This window comes from Haliotis asinina, chromosome 3, assembly GCF_037392515.1.
Source record: "Haliotis asinina isolate JCU_RB_2024 chromosome 3, JCU_Hal_asi_v2, whole genome shotgun sequence".
Classification (NCBI taxonomy): Eukaryota; Metazoa; Mollusca; class Gastropoda; order Lepetellida; family Haliotidae; genus Haliotis; species Haliotis asinina.
Window position 1 is genome coordinate 43,320,020 of NC_090282.1, and position 16,189 is coordinate 43,336,208.

The 16,189-nt window shown below is 40.1% G+C and overlaps 2 protein-coding genes across 5 annotated transcripts in view; one reads left to right on the forward strand and one right to left on the reverse strand.

The window, feature by feature from the left end:
* Nucleotides 1–1,572, reverse strand: part of LOC137278065 (E3 ubiquitin-protein ligase UBR5-like) — a 39,784-nt gene extending 38,212 nt beyond the window's left edge. For 3 of the 4 annotated variants that reach the window (XM_067810145.1, XM_067810146.1, XM_067810144.1), the window contains exon 1: nt 1,394–1,572. In XM_067810145.1, the coding sequence (XP_067666246.1) occupies nt 1,394–1,455 (62 nt within the window). In that variant the 5' untranslated portion in view covers nt 1,456–1,572. The remainder of the gene's footprint in view (nt 1–1,393) is intronic. The other variant, XM_067810147.1, reaches the window with a different exon arrangement.
* A 6,061-nt stretch (nt 1,573–7,633) lies between these two features.
* LOC137276858 (exosome complex component MTR3-like) lies at nt 7,634–14,448 on the forward strand. Its single transcript, XM_067808505.1, has 8 exons — nt 7,634–7,816; nt 9,989–10,046; nt 10,602–10,680; nt 12,171–12,345; nt 12,661–12,721; nt 12,975–13,060; nt 13,249–13,419; nt 14,287–14,448. Exons 1-8 carry the CDS (start codon nt 7,733–7,735, stop codon nt 14,389–14,391), a joined length of 819 nt encoding a protein of 272 aa, XP_067664606.1. The 5' UTR covers nt 7,634–7,732; the 3' UTR covers nt 14,392–14,448.
* Nucleotides 14,449–16,189: the final 1,741 nt, after the last annotated feature.

The window sequence follows — 16,189 nt, forward strand, 5'->3', positions numbered from 1 at the left end:
TCACTATGATATATCTGACAGTGACAGTCAGATTGATAACACTACATTTTCCTTAGCACTGACAGCTGTGTCACTGCATTACTACATCATGTGAATACTGATTAATCTCTTGAAATATATATTGTCACTACCCATCCGCCAAATTATGACACTGCTGAATATGGTCAATGTCACTTAATGCTGATTTCATCCTATTTCTGACTAATATTATTGTACTTGTAAGTAAGTAATCATATTAGCAGAGAGGCATTTGGCTAGGATTCCCTTGGCCATCTTGGCAGACAAATTGAGAAACTGGGATTTTTGTCATTGTTCTTGAATAGAGGCATTTTAACTTTACATTATCTTTTTCGGCTTCTGCAATTAACGAATTAAAAGCTACTTCTACAATGCCACAACTTTATTATCATTTGAAAATATTGGGCAATTATTTCATTAAATTTGTGAATTTGTTAAGATAATGGCTCATTACATGAAGCTGAATTTGGACTTCCAAGACCCTGGTGCCAAACAAAATCAGTGATTGAATGTTATGATATTCCTCGCCATCTATGTTGTGACAGGCTATTAACAACATAGTACTAAAAATAGCAGTAGAACCTGCAGACTGTTCCATTTCAAATGTTTGTTAAGTGAAAATTTTCAGATAGTTTTATTTTCAGATATATCATGATCAAACTGGGCAATTTAATATCATTGTTTAGACAGGACCACTTTACTTTTATGAAATGATGCTCCTGATTAGCAAGTTGTAACAAATATAGGACTAGGGGTGTAGCATTCAGGGAAGGTAATGAACATGTGAGGTTATTTACTGATTTGGGGGTGTATAAATTCACATGACAGAATGCCCTGAATTACTGAAGTTCAACCTTATCAGGATGATTCACAATACTTTCCCTGTGACTATCACAATTGATGTAAAGTTTCAACACAGAACTTACAAGACTGAAAAACTAAGCTGGACGTTATTCACAACTAAATTCAAGTGAAATTTTACATGTCGGTGCTATGTTTAGAACATTTATCATTATTTCCGGCATAACCAACTACACAGTAAATGGAACCACCATGGTTTTTTTGGGTGCCTGAACGTGAATGTCTAAAATCTAAGGAACTGGGATGAGCCAGGATCCAGATGTGTTAACCTGGCAGAATCTATTTATGGAAACAAAATACATTATAATTTAATCTCCATTAAAGCATACTAGACAAAGTCATCAACGTGAAATGGAATCTACGGTCTATTATGCCTCTTTCAGTTTTCATAATGTCCACACAAAGGATTCCAAGCTTAGTATTCTGTCGTCGACGTTACACATGCGTGCCCGAGTCTGATTTGTCTGGGGTACGATGACATCTAAAACATAGAAAAAGAGCGTGGATTCGTCACCTTTCGTTTAGTTGATCATCAGTTCCCGGTAGTGGTTGAACAACAAAATGAAGAGAAGTCATTTTATAAACATCTGTTTTACACAGGTTGTCGTATATTGAGAAGGATCGCCCCAAGTCTTCACAAAAATTGAGTGCGACCCATCGCCATTTTGAACAGATGCTTCGGTGTAACGGGGCAGGTGCGCGCTGATTGGTCAATTTATGAGCGCGACAGAGGAACGGTATATTGTCAAAGCACGCCTTCAAATGTTTACATAATAACGATAATAGTTGTTGTTAACATGATTCTCATTACTCGTATGACGGTCAAAATTATTTGTCATCTTAAAGGATTGTTATGTAAATTGCAATACAAACTGAATAGCTGTTTTATCCTTTACCCACTGAGGGAGTACTTGAGGTACTTGAGAGGCATGTAGAAGTAGGTATTTAAGTATAAGACAAAATGTTATGGACATTGACTTCTTTATTATTTGCACATCGTTTCTGGGCTATTCCCTCTGGTCTTGTTATACAGTTTGTATAGTTTGTATAGGCATATACATATATTAGACTCGATCACGCATGTGCTATACAGGAAACCCCTGAAGGCTCCGGGGTAGAATAGGCCTTCAGCAACCCATGCTTGCCATAAAAAGCGACTATGCTTGTCGTGAGAGGCGACTAATGGGATCGGGTGGTCAGGCTCGCTGACTTGGTTGACACATGTCATCGGTTTCCAATTGCGCAGATCGATGCTCATGTTGTTGGTCACAAGATTGTCTGGTCCAGATTCGATTATTTACAGGCCGCCGCCATATAGCTGGAATATTGCTGAGTGAGATGTAAAACTAAACTCACCCACTCACTTCTATACAGAATGTATATGTGTGTATGTATGTGTGATGAACCCAGATATTACTTCTTGCCAAAATTCCTTTATATCTCCATTTTCGCAAGAAGAAATATGTGGACGCACCATTTAAATAGTTATTACTTATATACCTGCGGAAATCACCTGTATACATAGGAATCAGAAAGGCAGATGAATACATATACTAGTATACTGGTATATACGCTGGTAATGTACATGTAACCACATTTTATTCTACAAGGGAGCAACGCAAACGCATATCACATGTAGCAAAATGCTTCGTTATTTTAAGTTCGCATTCTCCACACGTCTTCTCGACCAAGGGGGAAATAAACCTGGCATTTAACATGCAGCACGAGATGATCTGTTGACTAACATTTTGTCATGAATAATTCACACAGCCACGCGACATCTCTCAAAACAAAACACCCGGCAAGAAACTGAAACCAAAAATGTTGAGTTAGATACACTTGTCACTCATTTTTCAATTTGGTACGATTCCGTACAGAATTTTTCTAGTTACTCAAAAATGTACGGTATCTTAATTCCCAGTATAACCATTTCCATTTTGTCTGCTGTTTCATCATTTAATATCTGAAACGTACGTAAGAGCAGAGACTATATAACAGACTGCATGATGTCTGGTACGAGAATAATGTAGTGTGTAGTAACTGATTCTTTTGATCGTCATGTCCTACGGAAAGCCTTAATTTTGTCAATTTATATCTTACTAAAAGCCTGAACATGGTATTTTCATTAAATACCCTAATGCTTAAATATTGGCAGCTGAAAATCTAAAGAAAACACATATGCGGTTTCAAATGTCCTATCAAATTTCAACGCAACGTCTTTGGCGCCGCAATTTGCTGTGTAGAGTATACCGCGTTCCTATGGTTTCAAGATTTGTCAAGAGCATATTACCTTGTTCATAATTTTTTTCGCCAAAAGGATAAACAAAGAAATGTTGTGTCCTTAAATCTACAGCTCTTCGACCTGCAACACTTTGAGTTTTCCTCCCACATCGAGTTTACACGCTACGACGTAACTGTAATCATGTACAAACAAGATTTAAACACAACTGACTGCATGATTTTATTTGCATGGATGCCGAGGGGAGTAAAATGAATCTGTAAATTGAAATAAATCTGAGGATATGTCAAGGGAATGCGCAGTCCAGCTGGCCGGTTGGGGAAGCCTTGTGGTTAAAGCATTCGCTCATAACGCTGAAGTCCCGGGTTCGATTCCCCACATAGGCACATGTGTGAAGCCCATTTCTGGTGTCCCCAGTCGCCATATAGCTGGAACTTTGTTAAAAGCGGCGTAAGACTAAACTCAGTTGCCCGCTATAAGGCGCAGTGCAGTTTCAAAGGACACTTGCGGGATTAGTACGCTCTAATCACTTGTCGTAGGTTCGAATTAAGATTCTGACTGTTTCACCAACGGGATAAGATATCTGCAAGTGACACTTTCCTCGCTCTTTCAGCAGATGGCGGTGAGGAGGCCAAGCGGTTAAAGCTTTCCTCTTTATGCAGAAAACCCGGGTTCGATTCCTCACATGAAAACAATGTGTGATGCTCATTGCTGGTCTCCACTGTCGTGATACTGTTTGAATCATGCCCAAAGCTTCCATCGTGAAACCTTTTCCACTGTCTCACTCGTGTAGCTGAAGCGGTCGCCAGTTGCATACTTTGAAGATGTAGATGAAAATACCCGCCTTATGTGACATATGATATAAATTTGATGACAGTTTGTGTAGTGGCCTTGAAGACAACGCATTCACTTAAATACCACAATATAAACACCACTCAACGGGATAAAAAGACCACCCGTTCAATTGACTGTAGTTACCTGTCATGGCTTCGGGATACTGAAAAACACTATACTGCTATGAGAAGTGTACATAGACCTTCAGAACTGGAAATGTGTACTGCTGGTCGGTAATGAAGTGCGTAAACTTGAAGTCCACCACACTGATGTTATTGTCCTGCACTGGGCCCTGTTCCACAAAACGATCGCAGCGCTACGATGGCCTAAGTCTGTCAAAGTATGGGAGCTACGATCGTCTTGGCGCTACGTTCGCTTTGTGGAATAGGGCCCAGGCAGTTTCAGTCGCATAGCACATAGAAAGACTCACATAGGCCTTGATAGATAGACACAAGCAACTATACTGAAATTGGAAGATAGGATTTTCTGAACCCGTGGACAATCTAGACATGCTTGACTTAGGCATTATGATAGGACTGGGAGGAAGGGAATATACTAAGGCTCAGTGACTGTGACACCACAAGTCACTGAATATGGAATGTTTGGAATGTATTGGCGACTGTCGGCGTGTGGGCTTTAAGGAGCTTGTACACTAGGTACTGAGACTAGAGAGTTGGAGTAGGAGATGTATAACTATGAACGTGCCACTGTAGAACAACAACAGCAATCCAAAACAAGGTGCATTCAGACCGAAGTGTTTTCGTAACAATGAGTTTGTGTCAGTTACTCTTAAACTGCGTTTAGCATTATTTCAGCAACATCCAGACTGGGAACGCCGCAAATCGGCCTCACACATTGTACCCACGTGGCGAATCGAATTCAGGTCTTCAGCGTAACTAGCGAACGCTTTAACCGCTGGGCTACTCCACCTCCCCTCGTAAGAATGAGGCGGGTGTGGGTGTTAATAATCATTTGTTTGATCAGATTCAGTTCAAGTTCTGTGTTGTTCCCTTCTAATCTATTCTGTTGTTTATGGGTGCTTCCTTCAACCAAACTACAGCTCTTCTGGTGTCTCCGTTGTTGATTCTGTCGCACTATTGGTTTCCAGTGATCCTGTTGCGTCATTGGTGTCTCCCTCATTGACCCTGCATTACTTTGGCGTGCCCCCTCGTCGACCCTGCATCATTATTGGTGTGTTCCCTCTTTGATTATGCATCATTATTCTCGTGTCTCCTCGTCGAACCTGCTACAATATTATTCTCGCCTTTATTGCAACTGCAGCATTATTGACGTGTCCTTCATTGGACTTGCTACATTATTGTTGCCTCGCTCACTGAACCCGCGGGACGGCGGGATTGCCAAATGGTTGAAGCGTGCACTCGTCCTGCCGAATACGATTCCCCACATGGGTGCAACGTGTGAAGTCAATTTCTCGGGTCACTCACACATTGAACCTGCTGCTATATCGATGAATTCCTTACTAACCCTGCTGCTTTATTTGCGCATCCATCACTGAACCTACTGCATTATCGACGATTTCCTCGTTGAACTTGCTACATTATTGGGGTCCTGCTGCATTACTGGTATCTCCCTTATTAAACCTTCTGCATTGTTGGCGTATTCGTAATTGAACCTGCGACATTATCGGTGATTTCGTTGTTGATGCTACTGCATTATAGATAATTTCCTCATTGTTCTTGCTACATTATCGATGATTTCCTGACTGAACGTTGTTCTTGCTACATTATCGATGAGTTCCTCACTGAACGTTGTTCTTGCTACATTATCGATGATTTCCTGACTGAACGTTGTTCTTGCTACATTATCGATGAGTTCCTCACTGAACGTTGTTCTTGCTACATTATCGATGATTTCCTCACTGAACGTTGTTCTTGCTACATTATCGATGATTTCCTCACTGAACGTTGTTCTTGCTACATTATCGATGATTTCCTGACTGAACGTTGTTCTTGCTACATTATCGATGATTTCCTGACTGAACGTTGTTCTTGCTACATTATCGATGATTTCCTCACTGAACGTTGTTCTTGCTACATTATCGATGATTTCCTGACTGAACGTTGTTCTTGCTACATTATCGATGATTTCCTGACTGAACGTTGTTCTTGCTACATTATCGATGATTTCCTGACTGAACGTTGTTCTTGCTACATTATCGATGATTTCCTGACTGAACGTTGTTCTTGCTACATTATCGATGATTTCCTGACTGAACGTTGTTCTTGCTACATTATCGATGAGTTCCTCACTGAACGTTGTTCTTGCTACATTATCGATGATTTCCTCACTGAACGTTGTTCTTGCTACATTATCGGTGATTTCCTGGTTGATCCTGTTATATTATTGGTGTCTGCCCAATCGATCCTGCTACATTATCGATGATTTCCTCACTGAACGTTGTTCTTGCTACATTATCGATGATTTCCTGACTGAACGTTGTTCTTGCTACATTATCGATGATTTCCTGACTGAACGTTGTTCTTGCTACATTATCGATGATTTCCTCACTGAACGTTGTTCTTGCTACATTGTCGGTGATTTCCTGGTTGATCCTGTTATATTATTGGTGTCTGCCCAATCGATCCTGCTACTTTATCGATGATTTCCTCACTGAGCGTTGTTCCCGCTATGATATCGGTGATTTCCTGGTTGATCCTGTTGCATTATTGCTGTCACTCTCGTTGATCCTTTTACACTATCCGGGCGGTGGGGTAGCCTAGTGGTTAAAGCGTTCGCTCGTCACGCCAAAGACCCGGGTTCGATTCCCCACATGGGTACAATGTGTGAAGCCCATTTTCTGGTGTCCCCCGCCGTGATATTGATGGAATATTGCTAAAAGCGGCGTAAAACTTAAATCACTCACTCACTCATTTTACACTATCCCCGATTTCCTCATTGATCCTGCCACATTATTTGTGTCTCCGTCATTCAGACTGGTGCAGCAATTTCAACCGCTGCATTATCGGCGATTTAATGGTTGACCCTGCTATATAACTGGTGTCTCCCCCATTGATCCAGGTGCTTTATCGACGATTTCCTCATTGAACCTACAGGTTTGTTGGGGTCCTCCTCACTGAACCTGTTGCATTACTGGTGTCTCCCTTATTGAACCCTTTTGCATTATTGATGTGTCCCTAACTGAACATGGTGCATTATCGGCGATTTCATTCTTGGCCGTGATGCATTGGTATCTCCGTCCTCGTTCTTGCTAGTCTCACTGCCACGACTGCAGTATATTTATTGGTGTCCAATGACCCTGCTGCATTATTGGTGTTTACTTTCTTGGTCTCTCTGCATTGTTAATGTTCACTTCCGTCGCAAAGTTTTATCTTCTTACTTTTACACGTGTCTGTCTATTTGATCATTATTGGTGACAAACAATCTTTCAATTCTATAATTACATGTATCTTATTTATTCATTTGATCGAAATATTATGAAACAAAAGTGTTTACCTTGTCGGATTTGATATGTCCATTTATTATTATCAAATTGTGTTATACACATGATGATACGATCCAGAATAAAGGCTGATACACTCCTTTAGTGTCATTTTTCAGAGACCATATAACAGATCTGTTGCACAGTCTCTGCTTTTGCGTTAAACCATATAAACCATACTGACTCCCACACCCCGCGTTATGATGCAAGGGAGATAATTCACTGAGCATCCGGGTATTTGCAACATGGATGCCTCCATTTGAAACGTGTCGACCGATTATTAAGTCTGTACATATAGTGAATAAAGAGCGTCCCAGACTATGCCGACCGACACACGTAGGTTGACCGGTCCGGAAGGAACGATCAGCCCATACTCTCTGACCAAGAACAATCCACACGCACCGGTAAATCAGTAAATCTAGTGGTCACAGGTCTTGCACACTTTTAGTTTTGTTGTGTTTAGTACAGTATCATGGTACAATGTATATGTGGTATTTCCACGTTTGGTAGTCTGCACAGTGACCCCAAGTTTATAAACCTGCTGAAATGTGAGAGGATTTGTAACATGTAATTTACTGGATACGAATCGCATCGCACCTACGGCTACGTTGTCGGGATAAGTATAGTTCTTTTGTATCATGGTTTATACCCACTCCCCAGATTGTGCCAATGAAACGCGATATCAGTGAGTAATGACGTGCGCATTGTGCATACCAATAAATAATTAACAAAACTGCACAATTGAAAACGTTAGCGATACTGACTTTCGATGACATGTATGAGGGATGTCAATATCAACTTACCACACTCAGCTCAATCTGCTGCCTGTCCAGTTTTGCCCTGATGCAGAGCGAGAGTGTAAATGTGTTCGTGACACCTGATGAGGTGGTGATGATGATAAAGCACTAGGTGTGAAAGTTTGAACCTAATTACACAAGTCAGTTTCACAACATCAGTATTCACTTCTTTGCTGTTGCCTTCTTCTTGGGGACCCTTGTCTTTTTGGACTTCGTCTATGTTTGTCATAAGAGGCGACTAACGGGATCGGGTGGTCAGACTCGCTGACTTGGCTGACACATGTCATCGGTTCCCAATTGCGCATATCGATGCTCATGTTGTTGATCAGTGAATGGTCGTCCAGACTCGATTATTTACAGACCACCACCATATAGGTGCGGCGTAAAACTAAACTCACTCACTGCTATACAGAATGTATATGTGTGTGTGCGTGTGTTTGTATGATGTATGTATGTGTGATCACTCTTTTTAGACTGGGGCTTGCTTGTATTGTTACACTGGTTCTAGCAGGCGACCTGTTATTGCAATATTTTAGCAGTTTTTCACAGTTTTCCCTGTAGTTTCTAAGTCTAGTGAAAAACTTGATGATAGATTAGTTGAAGTATCCTGCTTGTTTACAGTTGCTAACTGTCAATAACACGGCCAACAGGAAGCGTGATCGCACATATTGTTACTTCCAAACAACTAAAAGGAGCAGTTATCGCCACTCAGTGTTTGCAATGCTTTATTTTGCCAGTTGGCTATCAGGGCCTGCTGCTACCTGCAAGTTTTAAAATCTGCAGGACCTGAATGAAATCTGCAGGCCCATTTTGTTACAATCGAACCAATAAAAACAAAACAGACTTCACTGTACACAGATTCACACTATTTCTGCAAAATCAGTTAGTGAAGTCTATGGTACAGAGAGAAGTTTTTGTTTGTTGAAGACTGGTGTTGACATTCCTATGCACAATGCGCTGAAATACAAGGGAGTGAAACTGAAAGTTACCGTGACATGAAGGATGATTGTTGAACGTTAATAAAGAAAATTAATATGACAAGGGCCTGCAAATATTTGAAACAGCCGGCCCAATACATTATCAACTGGCACTGGGCCTGTGGGCCAACGATTATTTCAAATGCTGTCGCCACTTCAGAATTGTTCATGTTATTCCCCATATGTGGCATAAAATTTGAAAAAGAAAATGAAAATCATTGTCTTTCCAATCTCGACATATTGACAACATTGTTTTTAACTGTCAAGTCAGTCTGAATGGATGATACTTTATCTGTGGATATGCCTTAGTGAAAGGAAACCATAATGTAAATTATGTCATGCAAATGAACTGGTATTGACCGATTTTGTCAACAAAAGTATTTTCTCTTAGTGGTACCTCTAAATTGTGCTGTATCTTTTATGGATAATTTTATACAAAACCTTACAAAAATATTGCTTTGTAATTAAAGACACAAGTTAATATATCAGTCTAACATAATAGGATATGAATGTTATACCACAACTATGTTGATCACGTGACATCCCCCTACCCTGCTATTAAAATCATAGAGAGAACAAACTTTTTTTCTGTTGATTTTAAGTTTTGTTTTACTTACCATGGAAATAGTTTACGATATTCAAGATATACTTCCTGACCATGCCGTTTGGAAAAGCAACGAATTTGACATGATCAGATCTGTGTATGGGCTGTAATGAGAAAGTGGGGATAACTGGTGTGCTGCAGTAACTGGTCGCCAGCCAGTGCTGATAAATATGAGGACTGTTGACGTTTCTGTGACAGGTAACGAATGGAAGTGAACGAGCCGATGGAAGGAAGCCTGATCAAGTGAGGCCTCTGTGTGAGTAGGATCATCTTCCCCATTTTCAGAGTATTACGGATATTTATCTCTTAATTTATGCAAATGTGAAATGTTAAGCACGTTTCCATCTGTATTTTTATACCCACCAGAATTTATTCTGGAAAGTATCTAAGCAGGATATGGATCTAATTTCAATGAATATGTCAGATAGCACTGACGCCTGATGAAGTTTATGTGTAAGGCCTCTGCTTCTGACAATAATCATATAAACTGTTTACACGTCATGTAACCCAAACTGAAAAATGTCCATACCACTGTTGTCAATGCACTGATACACACCATATTATAAAAATATTTGCTTTCAGTATACATTACTGGGAACAAACACAGGTGTGTTAAGTTAGAAAATGGATGCTCTAAACAAGTGTTAATTATTATATATGAGCTATTTTTGTGGAAATCAAGTATACTTCAGTGTTGCTTTGACTTATTCCACCTGTGTATATACCCAACCTGACAATGACAGATGAATGAATAGGCTGAAAGAATGTTGTCAGAATGATCTTTGTATTACATTGAATAATTATGTTTCAGTTTTACGAGCTGGACTGATCACCCAGGCTAGAGGATCAGCTTACATTGAACAGAATGAAACAAAAGTGATTTGTTCTGTGTAAGTGTTGGGATCTAGCTAAAGTAGTGCGTGAGTGAGTTTAGTTTTACGCCACACTCAGCAATATTCCAGCTATATGGTGGTGGTCTGTAAATAATCAAGTTTGGACCAGACAATCCAGTGACCAACAACGTGAGCATCTATCTGTGCAACTGGGAACCAATGACATGTGTCAACCAAGTCGAGCCTGACCACCCAATCACGTTAGTCGCCTCTTGCGACAAGCTTTTTTGCCTCTTATGGGAAGCATGGGTTGCTGAAGGCCTGTTATACCCCGGAACTTTCACAGGTCTAGCTAATGTAACTTGGAGGAGCATTTTGAAAGTTCCGTGTAGATGAAGAATGTAATTCCATTTGAGACATACTCTGGATTCAGTGTGTGATTGTTGATATCCTCAAAGGGTTTCATCTGCTATGTGGAGGTTTCCAGTATATCAAGATTTTGAGATATTCTAACTCAGATTGAGATTAAAGTGGGGATTAGGTGGTTTGAATATGTGACCTGGCTTGTGTGTCATCATGATCTGATGACATGATGGGATTTCTTGCTGTCAGTCTTATTTGTCTGGTTTAGATGTGATTAGTTACCATGGTTACATTATGATATTGCTGACTATGATGTGATACTACATCAACTCATTCTCATTGACTTATGCTCTACAACAGTAGGAGTCTGTAATGGGGCAAGTCTTCCCTGTCAGTAGTCTGTCCTTTACTTCCCAATATGAGTTATGATCTTTTGAGAACATTAAGACAAATCAAAGTTTGAATGTTGTAATGTATTTGCCTGTAGAAGTAATTTGGTTTGGAATCCTGATGTGACCAGATCAGGGACAGATACAATTTTTTGAGAAAGGGAAGGAGCACATTATTGGGAAAAGGGGGCTGCACACTTCATTTTCACCTGAATTTCAATGGTCGTATAACAAGATTTCAGGATGAAAGGAGGGTGCGCACCCATGCAATCCCAGTCAGGATGCACCTATGCAGATACTATATGAACTACAGTTCTCCCAGAATTTTTTAAGAAAATCGTTGTTTCCTAATGCTGATAACAGAATTTAAAATAAGTGTTATATTCTGTAGTGAGGTACTACAACTCTTGTAGGCTAATGAATGAACTTTACTACATCAAAAGTTATCTCCCCTAGTGTAGCAGACATCTTCCTTATTTGATATGGTATATTTGACTGCAGAAGAGAAAAGAAAGCTTCTTCCAGGTGATTTTCAAAGGGGTGTGACTAATCTAAAAGGGGTAGCTGGTAGACATGACATTCCTCTCTTCAGTAAACAGAACTTTGAAGAATATTCAGACATGAGTTGGGATAAGGAGGTTTTACCAACTACTGAAAAGACACTTAGACTGTTAGAAAATTACATGTCAACATGCTCATTTAAGTGAAATTTCCATATTTTATATACATTTATTAGATATTTGCCCAAACAGCTTTCTCAATAATTTCTAGGAATACTAATATACATTGTTGCAGCTATGGTCCACGAGAAGTGGTCCGCAAAGAAGACTTCAGCATGAAAGGTCAGCTTACTTGTGAGTTCAAGTTTGCGACATTCTCATGTCATCTGAGACGGAAACATCAGCAGGATAGTGAGGAAAAGGACTTCTCGGTGCAGCTACTTGAAGCACTGGAGCCAGCTGTCTGCTTGGTAGGAGTTATCTCCCTTTCATAAACAAATACACACTGAACCTGCGCCAATGTGATCTTTTTGATAAGAACAATGTACCAATAGTGTTAGAGATGGTTATTGAATTATGCAGGGTCAGCGTGCTTTGTCTGGGTTAGTGTCTCCTGGGTATCCATATTCGAATGCAGGATGTTACTCTGTGAGGTAGTAATAATGAGTTGCAATAAAGTAGAAATTATCTGGAATGTATATTCTGTGCTATTTATGATAGACTTAAGATATATGAAAAATCAAAATAACTGAAAATAATGGAAAATAATTTTGAAACTGTTTCAGCACAAGTTCCCCAAGTCCCAAGTGAATGTGTATGTGATGGTGGTGCAGAACGCCGGCAGTGGTATGTCCATACTTGCCTTACAGTTTAAAACAAATATGAAAATTCTTTGATAATGTTACTTTGTAAATGTAAATTGTATAAAATTCATGCTGCTTATTAATTTTAGAGTTTACCTCTGCTTTGAAAATGGATAATGTGCCTACTAATAATATTTCACACTAAACTGTATCTGATGTATATTACCCAAACAATATACTTGTTATACACTGTATTACCTTTTTATGTGTTTGAGAAACACTTTTGCTCCTTGTAGCACTGGCTGCATCCATCACATGTGCTGCTCTGGCACTCGCTGATGCTGGCATAGAGATGTACGACCTTGTCACTGGGTGTTCAGCTGTAAGTATGGACTGTAGTGGAGATATGAGAAGGAAGTGTGGAAATGAATTTTACCATGAAACGGACTTGTTTGTTCTTTTCTTTATCACGGTGCCTGAGCAAAACTTTATATATATGTAACTTTTTATCATTATCGATACATAAGTACATGTGATTTGACTGTATCTGTACGTTGCATCTTGTGACAGCGTGTACGAGGAGACACCATCCTGCTGGATCCCACTGAGTCGGAAGAGTACAAGCCAGAGCTGACCGCTGAAAAGAACAATGGCTCTGTTACTGTTGGTCTCATGCCATCACTGAACCAAGTGTCTGCCATCACTTCCAAGGGGGAGATCGATTTTCCACTAGCCACCAAGGTGAGGAGGAGGGTTCCTGCAGTAGAGGAACTATCAATAAGAAAAACTTTCTGCTGTGTCAGAACTTCACATGGTATCGAGAAGAAATGCCAGTTTAGACTGTGCCTGTTGATGTAGTGGAAGCAGATTTGACCTTGCATGCTTGGCTGTTCTAAACATGCTGCCTCTTGCCATGCATCACCTAGTCCCTGTTATTCCATGTTAGTTGTGTAACAATACCAGCCTATGTAATATTCTAGAAATGGCTATGCCCAGACAGTGGGCTACTGGTACTTGTTTTGGAATGAGTGATGGTTGGTATAAGGCTATAAATATTGGTTTGGACAGGGTTGGGGATGAGAATATGACTTGTTGGTGTAATTCAGGGGATGCCTGGTTATTTTGGGCACAGTCATATTTGTGGCATTTGGATGTCCCTTACCTATTTTTTGCTTCACTTACCTGCTAAAATCCTCCCGAAGTGAAGTGGCAATAAAAAGACAGAAACTATTATCAGGGCAGACATTTGTGCATTTGAATTGTTTTTTTCTTTCTTTTATGCTGCATAAGAAAATGAAATGTTTCTTGGGCACATTTCTTTCAAAAGTGACGATGGTGATTTCTATTTTTTTTCTCTCAGAAATATAGCTTGGAAAGTTTTGCACATGTAAATGAATTGTAGATTCAGTCACACTTACAGATACTCATTATAGTAGACAAATGAATGATTGGGATGCGGCCAATTAAATGGCAATAAAAATTCTTTTGCATATGAATAAAAGTGATGCACTGATGCCCGAGATAGATTTCACTCCTACAAAATATGGGGCAGCTTAATGAGATTTTGTTAGGTTTTATTGTGCATACCTCTGTTGTTTCATCCTCTAGGCTATCAAAGATTGTGTGGAGACATGCCAACGATTGTATCCAGTATTACAGCAAGCCCTGGAGACAGCACTCAAACAGAGGCTGAAGGATGCAGACACAGGATGACACTTTAAAAGTCCTCAATATTACCTTGTACATTCTATATAAATAGCAGTTACAACAGCCTGTGTATGTTGTTATTTGATTTAAATTTTAATTGTTAAATGCCACACCTTAACGATATGGATTGTACCCATGCTATCATCCCATATGTATCCTTTAAATTGCTCGTTAATTACTAATCAACACGTCATTACATACATTGTGTAACCTTGAACCTTGACATTTTTGTGGCCATTTTGACTTAGATGTTTTGAGGCCAGTTTGACTAGGACCCAAGCATTACGCATCAATGTTATTATGTTTTTTGTAGTTGATATTTTTGTATCACTGCTAATGGCAACTGTTGTGAAGTGCCCATATCTGTTATTTCCTCAGCATAAAATGTGGGAGGACATAGTCGCTGCCGTGTCTGTCTGACCGTCCTTCCGTCTGTCCATCTGCCAGCCTGCCCCTCAGTCTGTTATGAATTTGTTCCATAGCATAACTCAAAAAACGTTCAGCATTTTTAGACCAAAAGTGGCAGTCATAACAAACTGAAGCTAAGGTTGTGCCTTTTGCTATTTACAGATTTTTGGCATTTTTTTTTCTTGGTTTCCATGGAAGCATGCCAATTTACACTTATCAGAGGGGTACATAAAGTATGCAGTCTAGACTACCATTTGTCTGACTTCCATTTTTTGTGTAGGTGATAAGGTGCCTGACTTTGAGGGTGCGGGCTCAAATCCCGAATGGGAAACAACCCAAAAAGTATTAGAATTTGTACCTTACCTTAAGAAAGTGTATTTCAAAATATGACATGCTACATTTGACCACTTTCTAAATGGCATTGTGTAGAAATCTGAAAAAGGGAGGGATGGGCTTTGTTTCCTACCAAGTTTTAAACTTATCCTATCTCACATTATGCAGCTGTCTTCTTACTCTTCGACCATGTGTGGAAACGTGCAATGAGCTAAGTTGAAACAAATCTTACTGGCCTCTGACCACCCAACCTTTGCCCCCATCCTGACATCGGCACCTGTTAATCATCTTTGTGCTCATGTTGCATGCCCTAGTGATCACGTGTTGATCTGTGCTTGTCATTTTCTTTCTTGTCGCTATGGCGTGTGGACATGTTTTTCACTGATAAGTTTGATCATTCTTTTAAGAAGATGGGTAGAGCTAATCACAAGATTTCAAAGAAACGGAAACATTGGTTCCTGGATCGCAGTCAGTCCAGTTTGTCGAATCAATAAGGAGAGGTGAAGGATTTCGGTTTGGCGCTATCTCATCCTATTCACATGGACCTGTTGAGTCAAGGACAGCCTTTTTCTACCAGTGCTTACCTCTGAAGCTTTGTTTACGATTGGGCAAGCCCAAGCGCCGGTCATTCATAACATGCCAGGTGGTTCAGTGTTTTGTCATAGTACGATTGGTTTGGTGCTCCCTTACGCCATACCTGGTTCAACGCTTCACCCCTGTATCAGCACGTGATCTTCGCATGGTCACTGGTTACTGGCAGTGTGTGCATTTGGTTCAGTGTGCTTGTCATTACTAGTAGGTCATGCATTGCTTTCTCCTGCCTCAACGTTTGTCTTCTGTGCGACTTTGGCTCCTGATATTCCGGTACCTTCCCTTGCACTACTCACTACTTCTCAAGTGTTGAGAACATTAATTACTTTCCAGGTGTATACTAGATCAGCTTCCCTTTCCGACCAGTCCTCCTCCCAGAAACTTGACAAACAGTGACTGCTTGAGATTTGAGCATGACGTGGTCCTTCCTCCCACAGTTGTGTCTATTCAGATTTCTCAGGTAGGTAGAAGA

Coding starts and splice junctions, on each gene's coding strand:
- LOC137276858 (XM_067808505.1), top strand. CDS start 7,733: ATGCCGACCGACACACGTAGGTTGACCGGTCCGGAAGGAACGATCAGC. Junction 7,817..9,988: donor AGAACAATCCACACGCACCG/GTAAATCAGTAA, acceptor TTTCTGTGACAG/GTAACGAATGGAAGTGAACG. Junction 12,722..12,974: donor GGTGCAGAACGCCGGCAGTG/GTATGTCCATAC, acceptor TGCTCCTTGTAG/CACTGGCTGCATCCATCACA.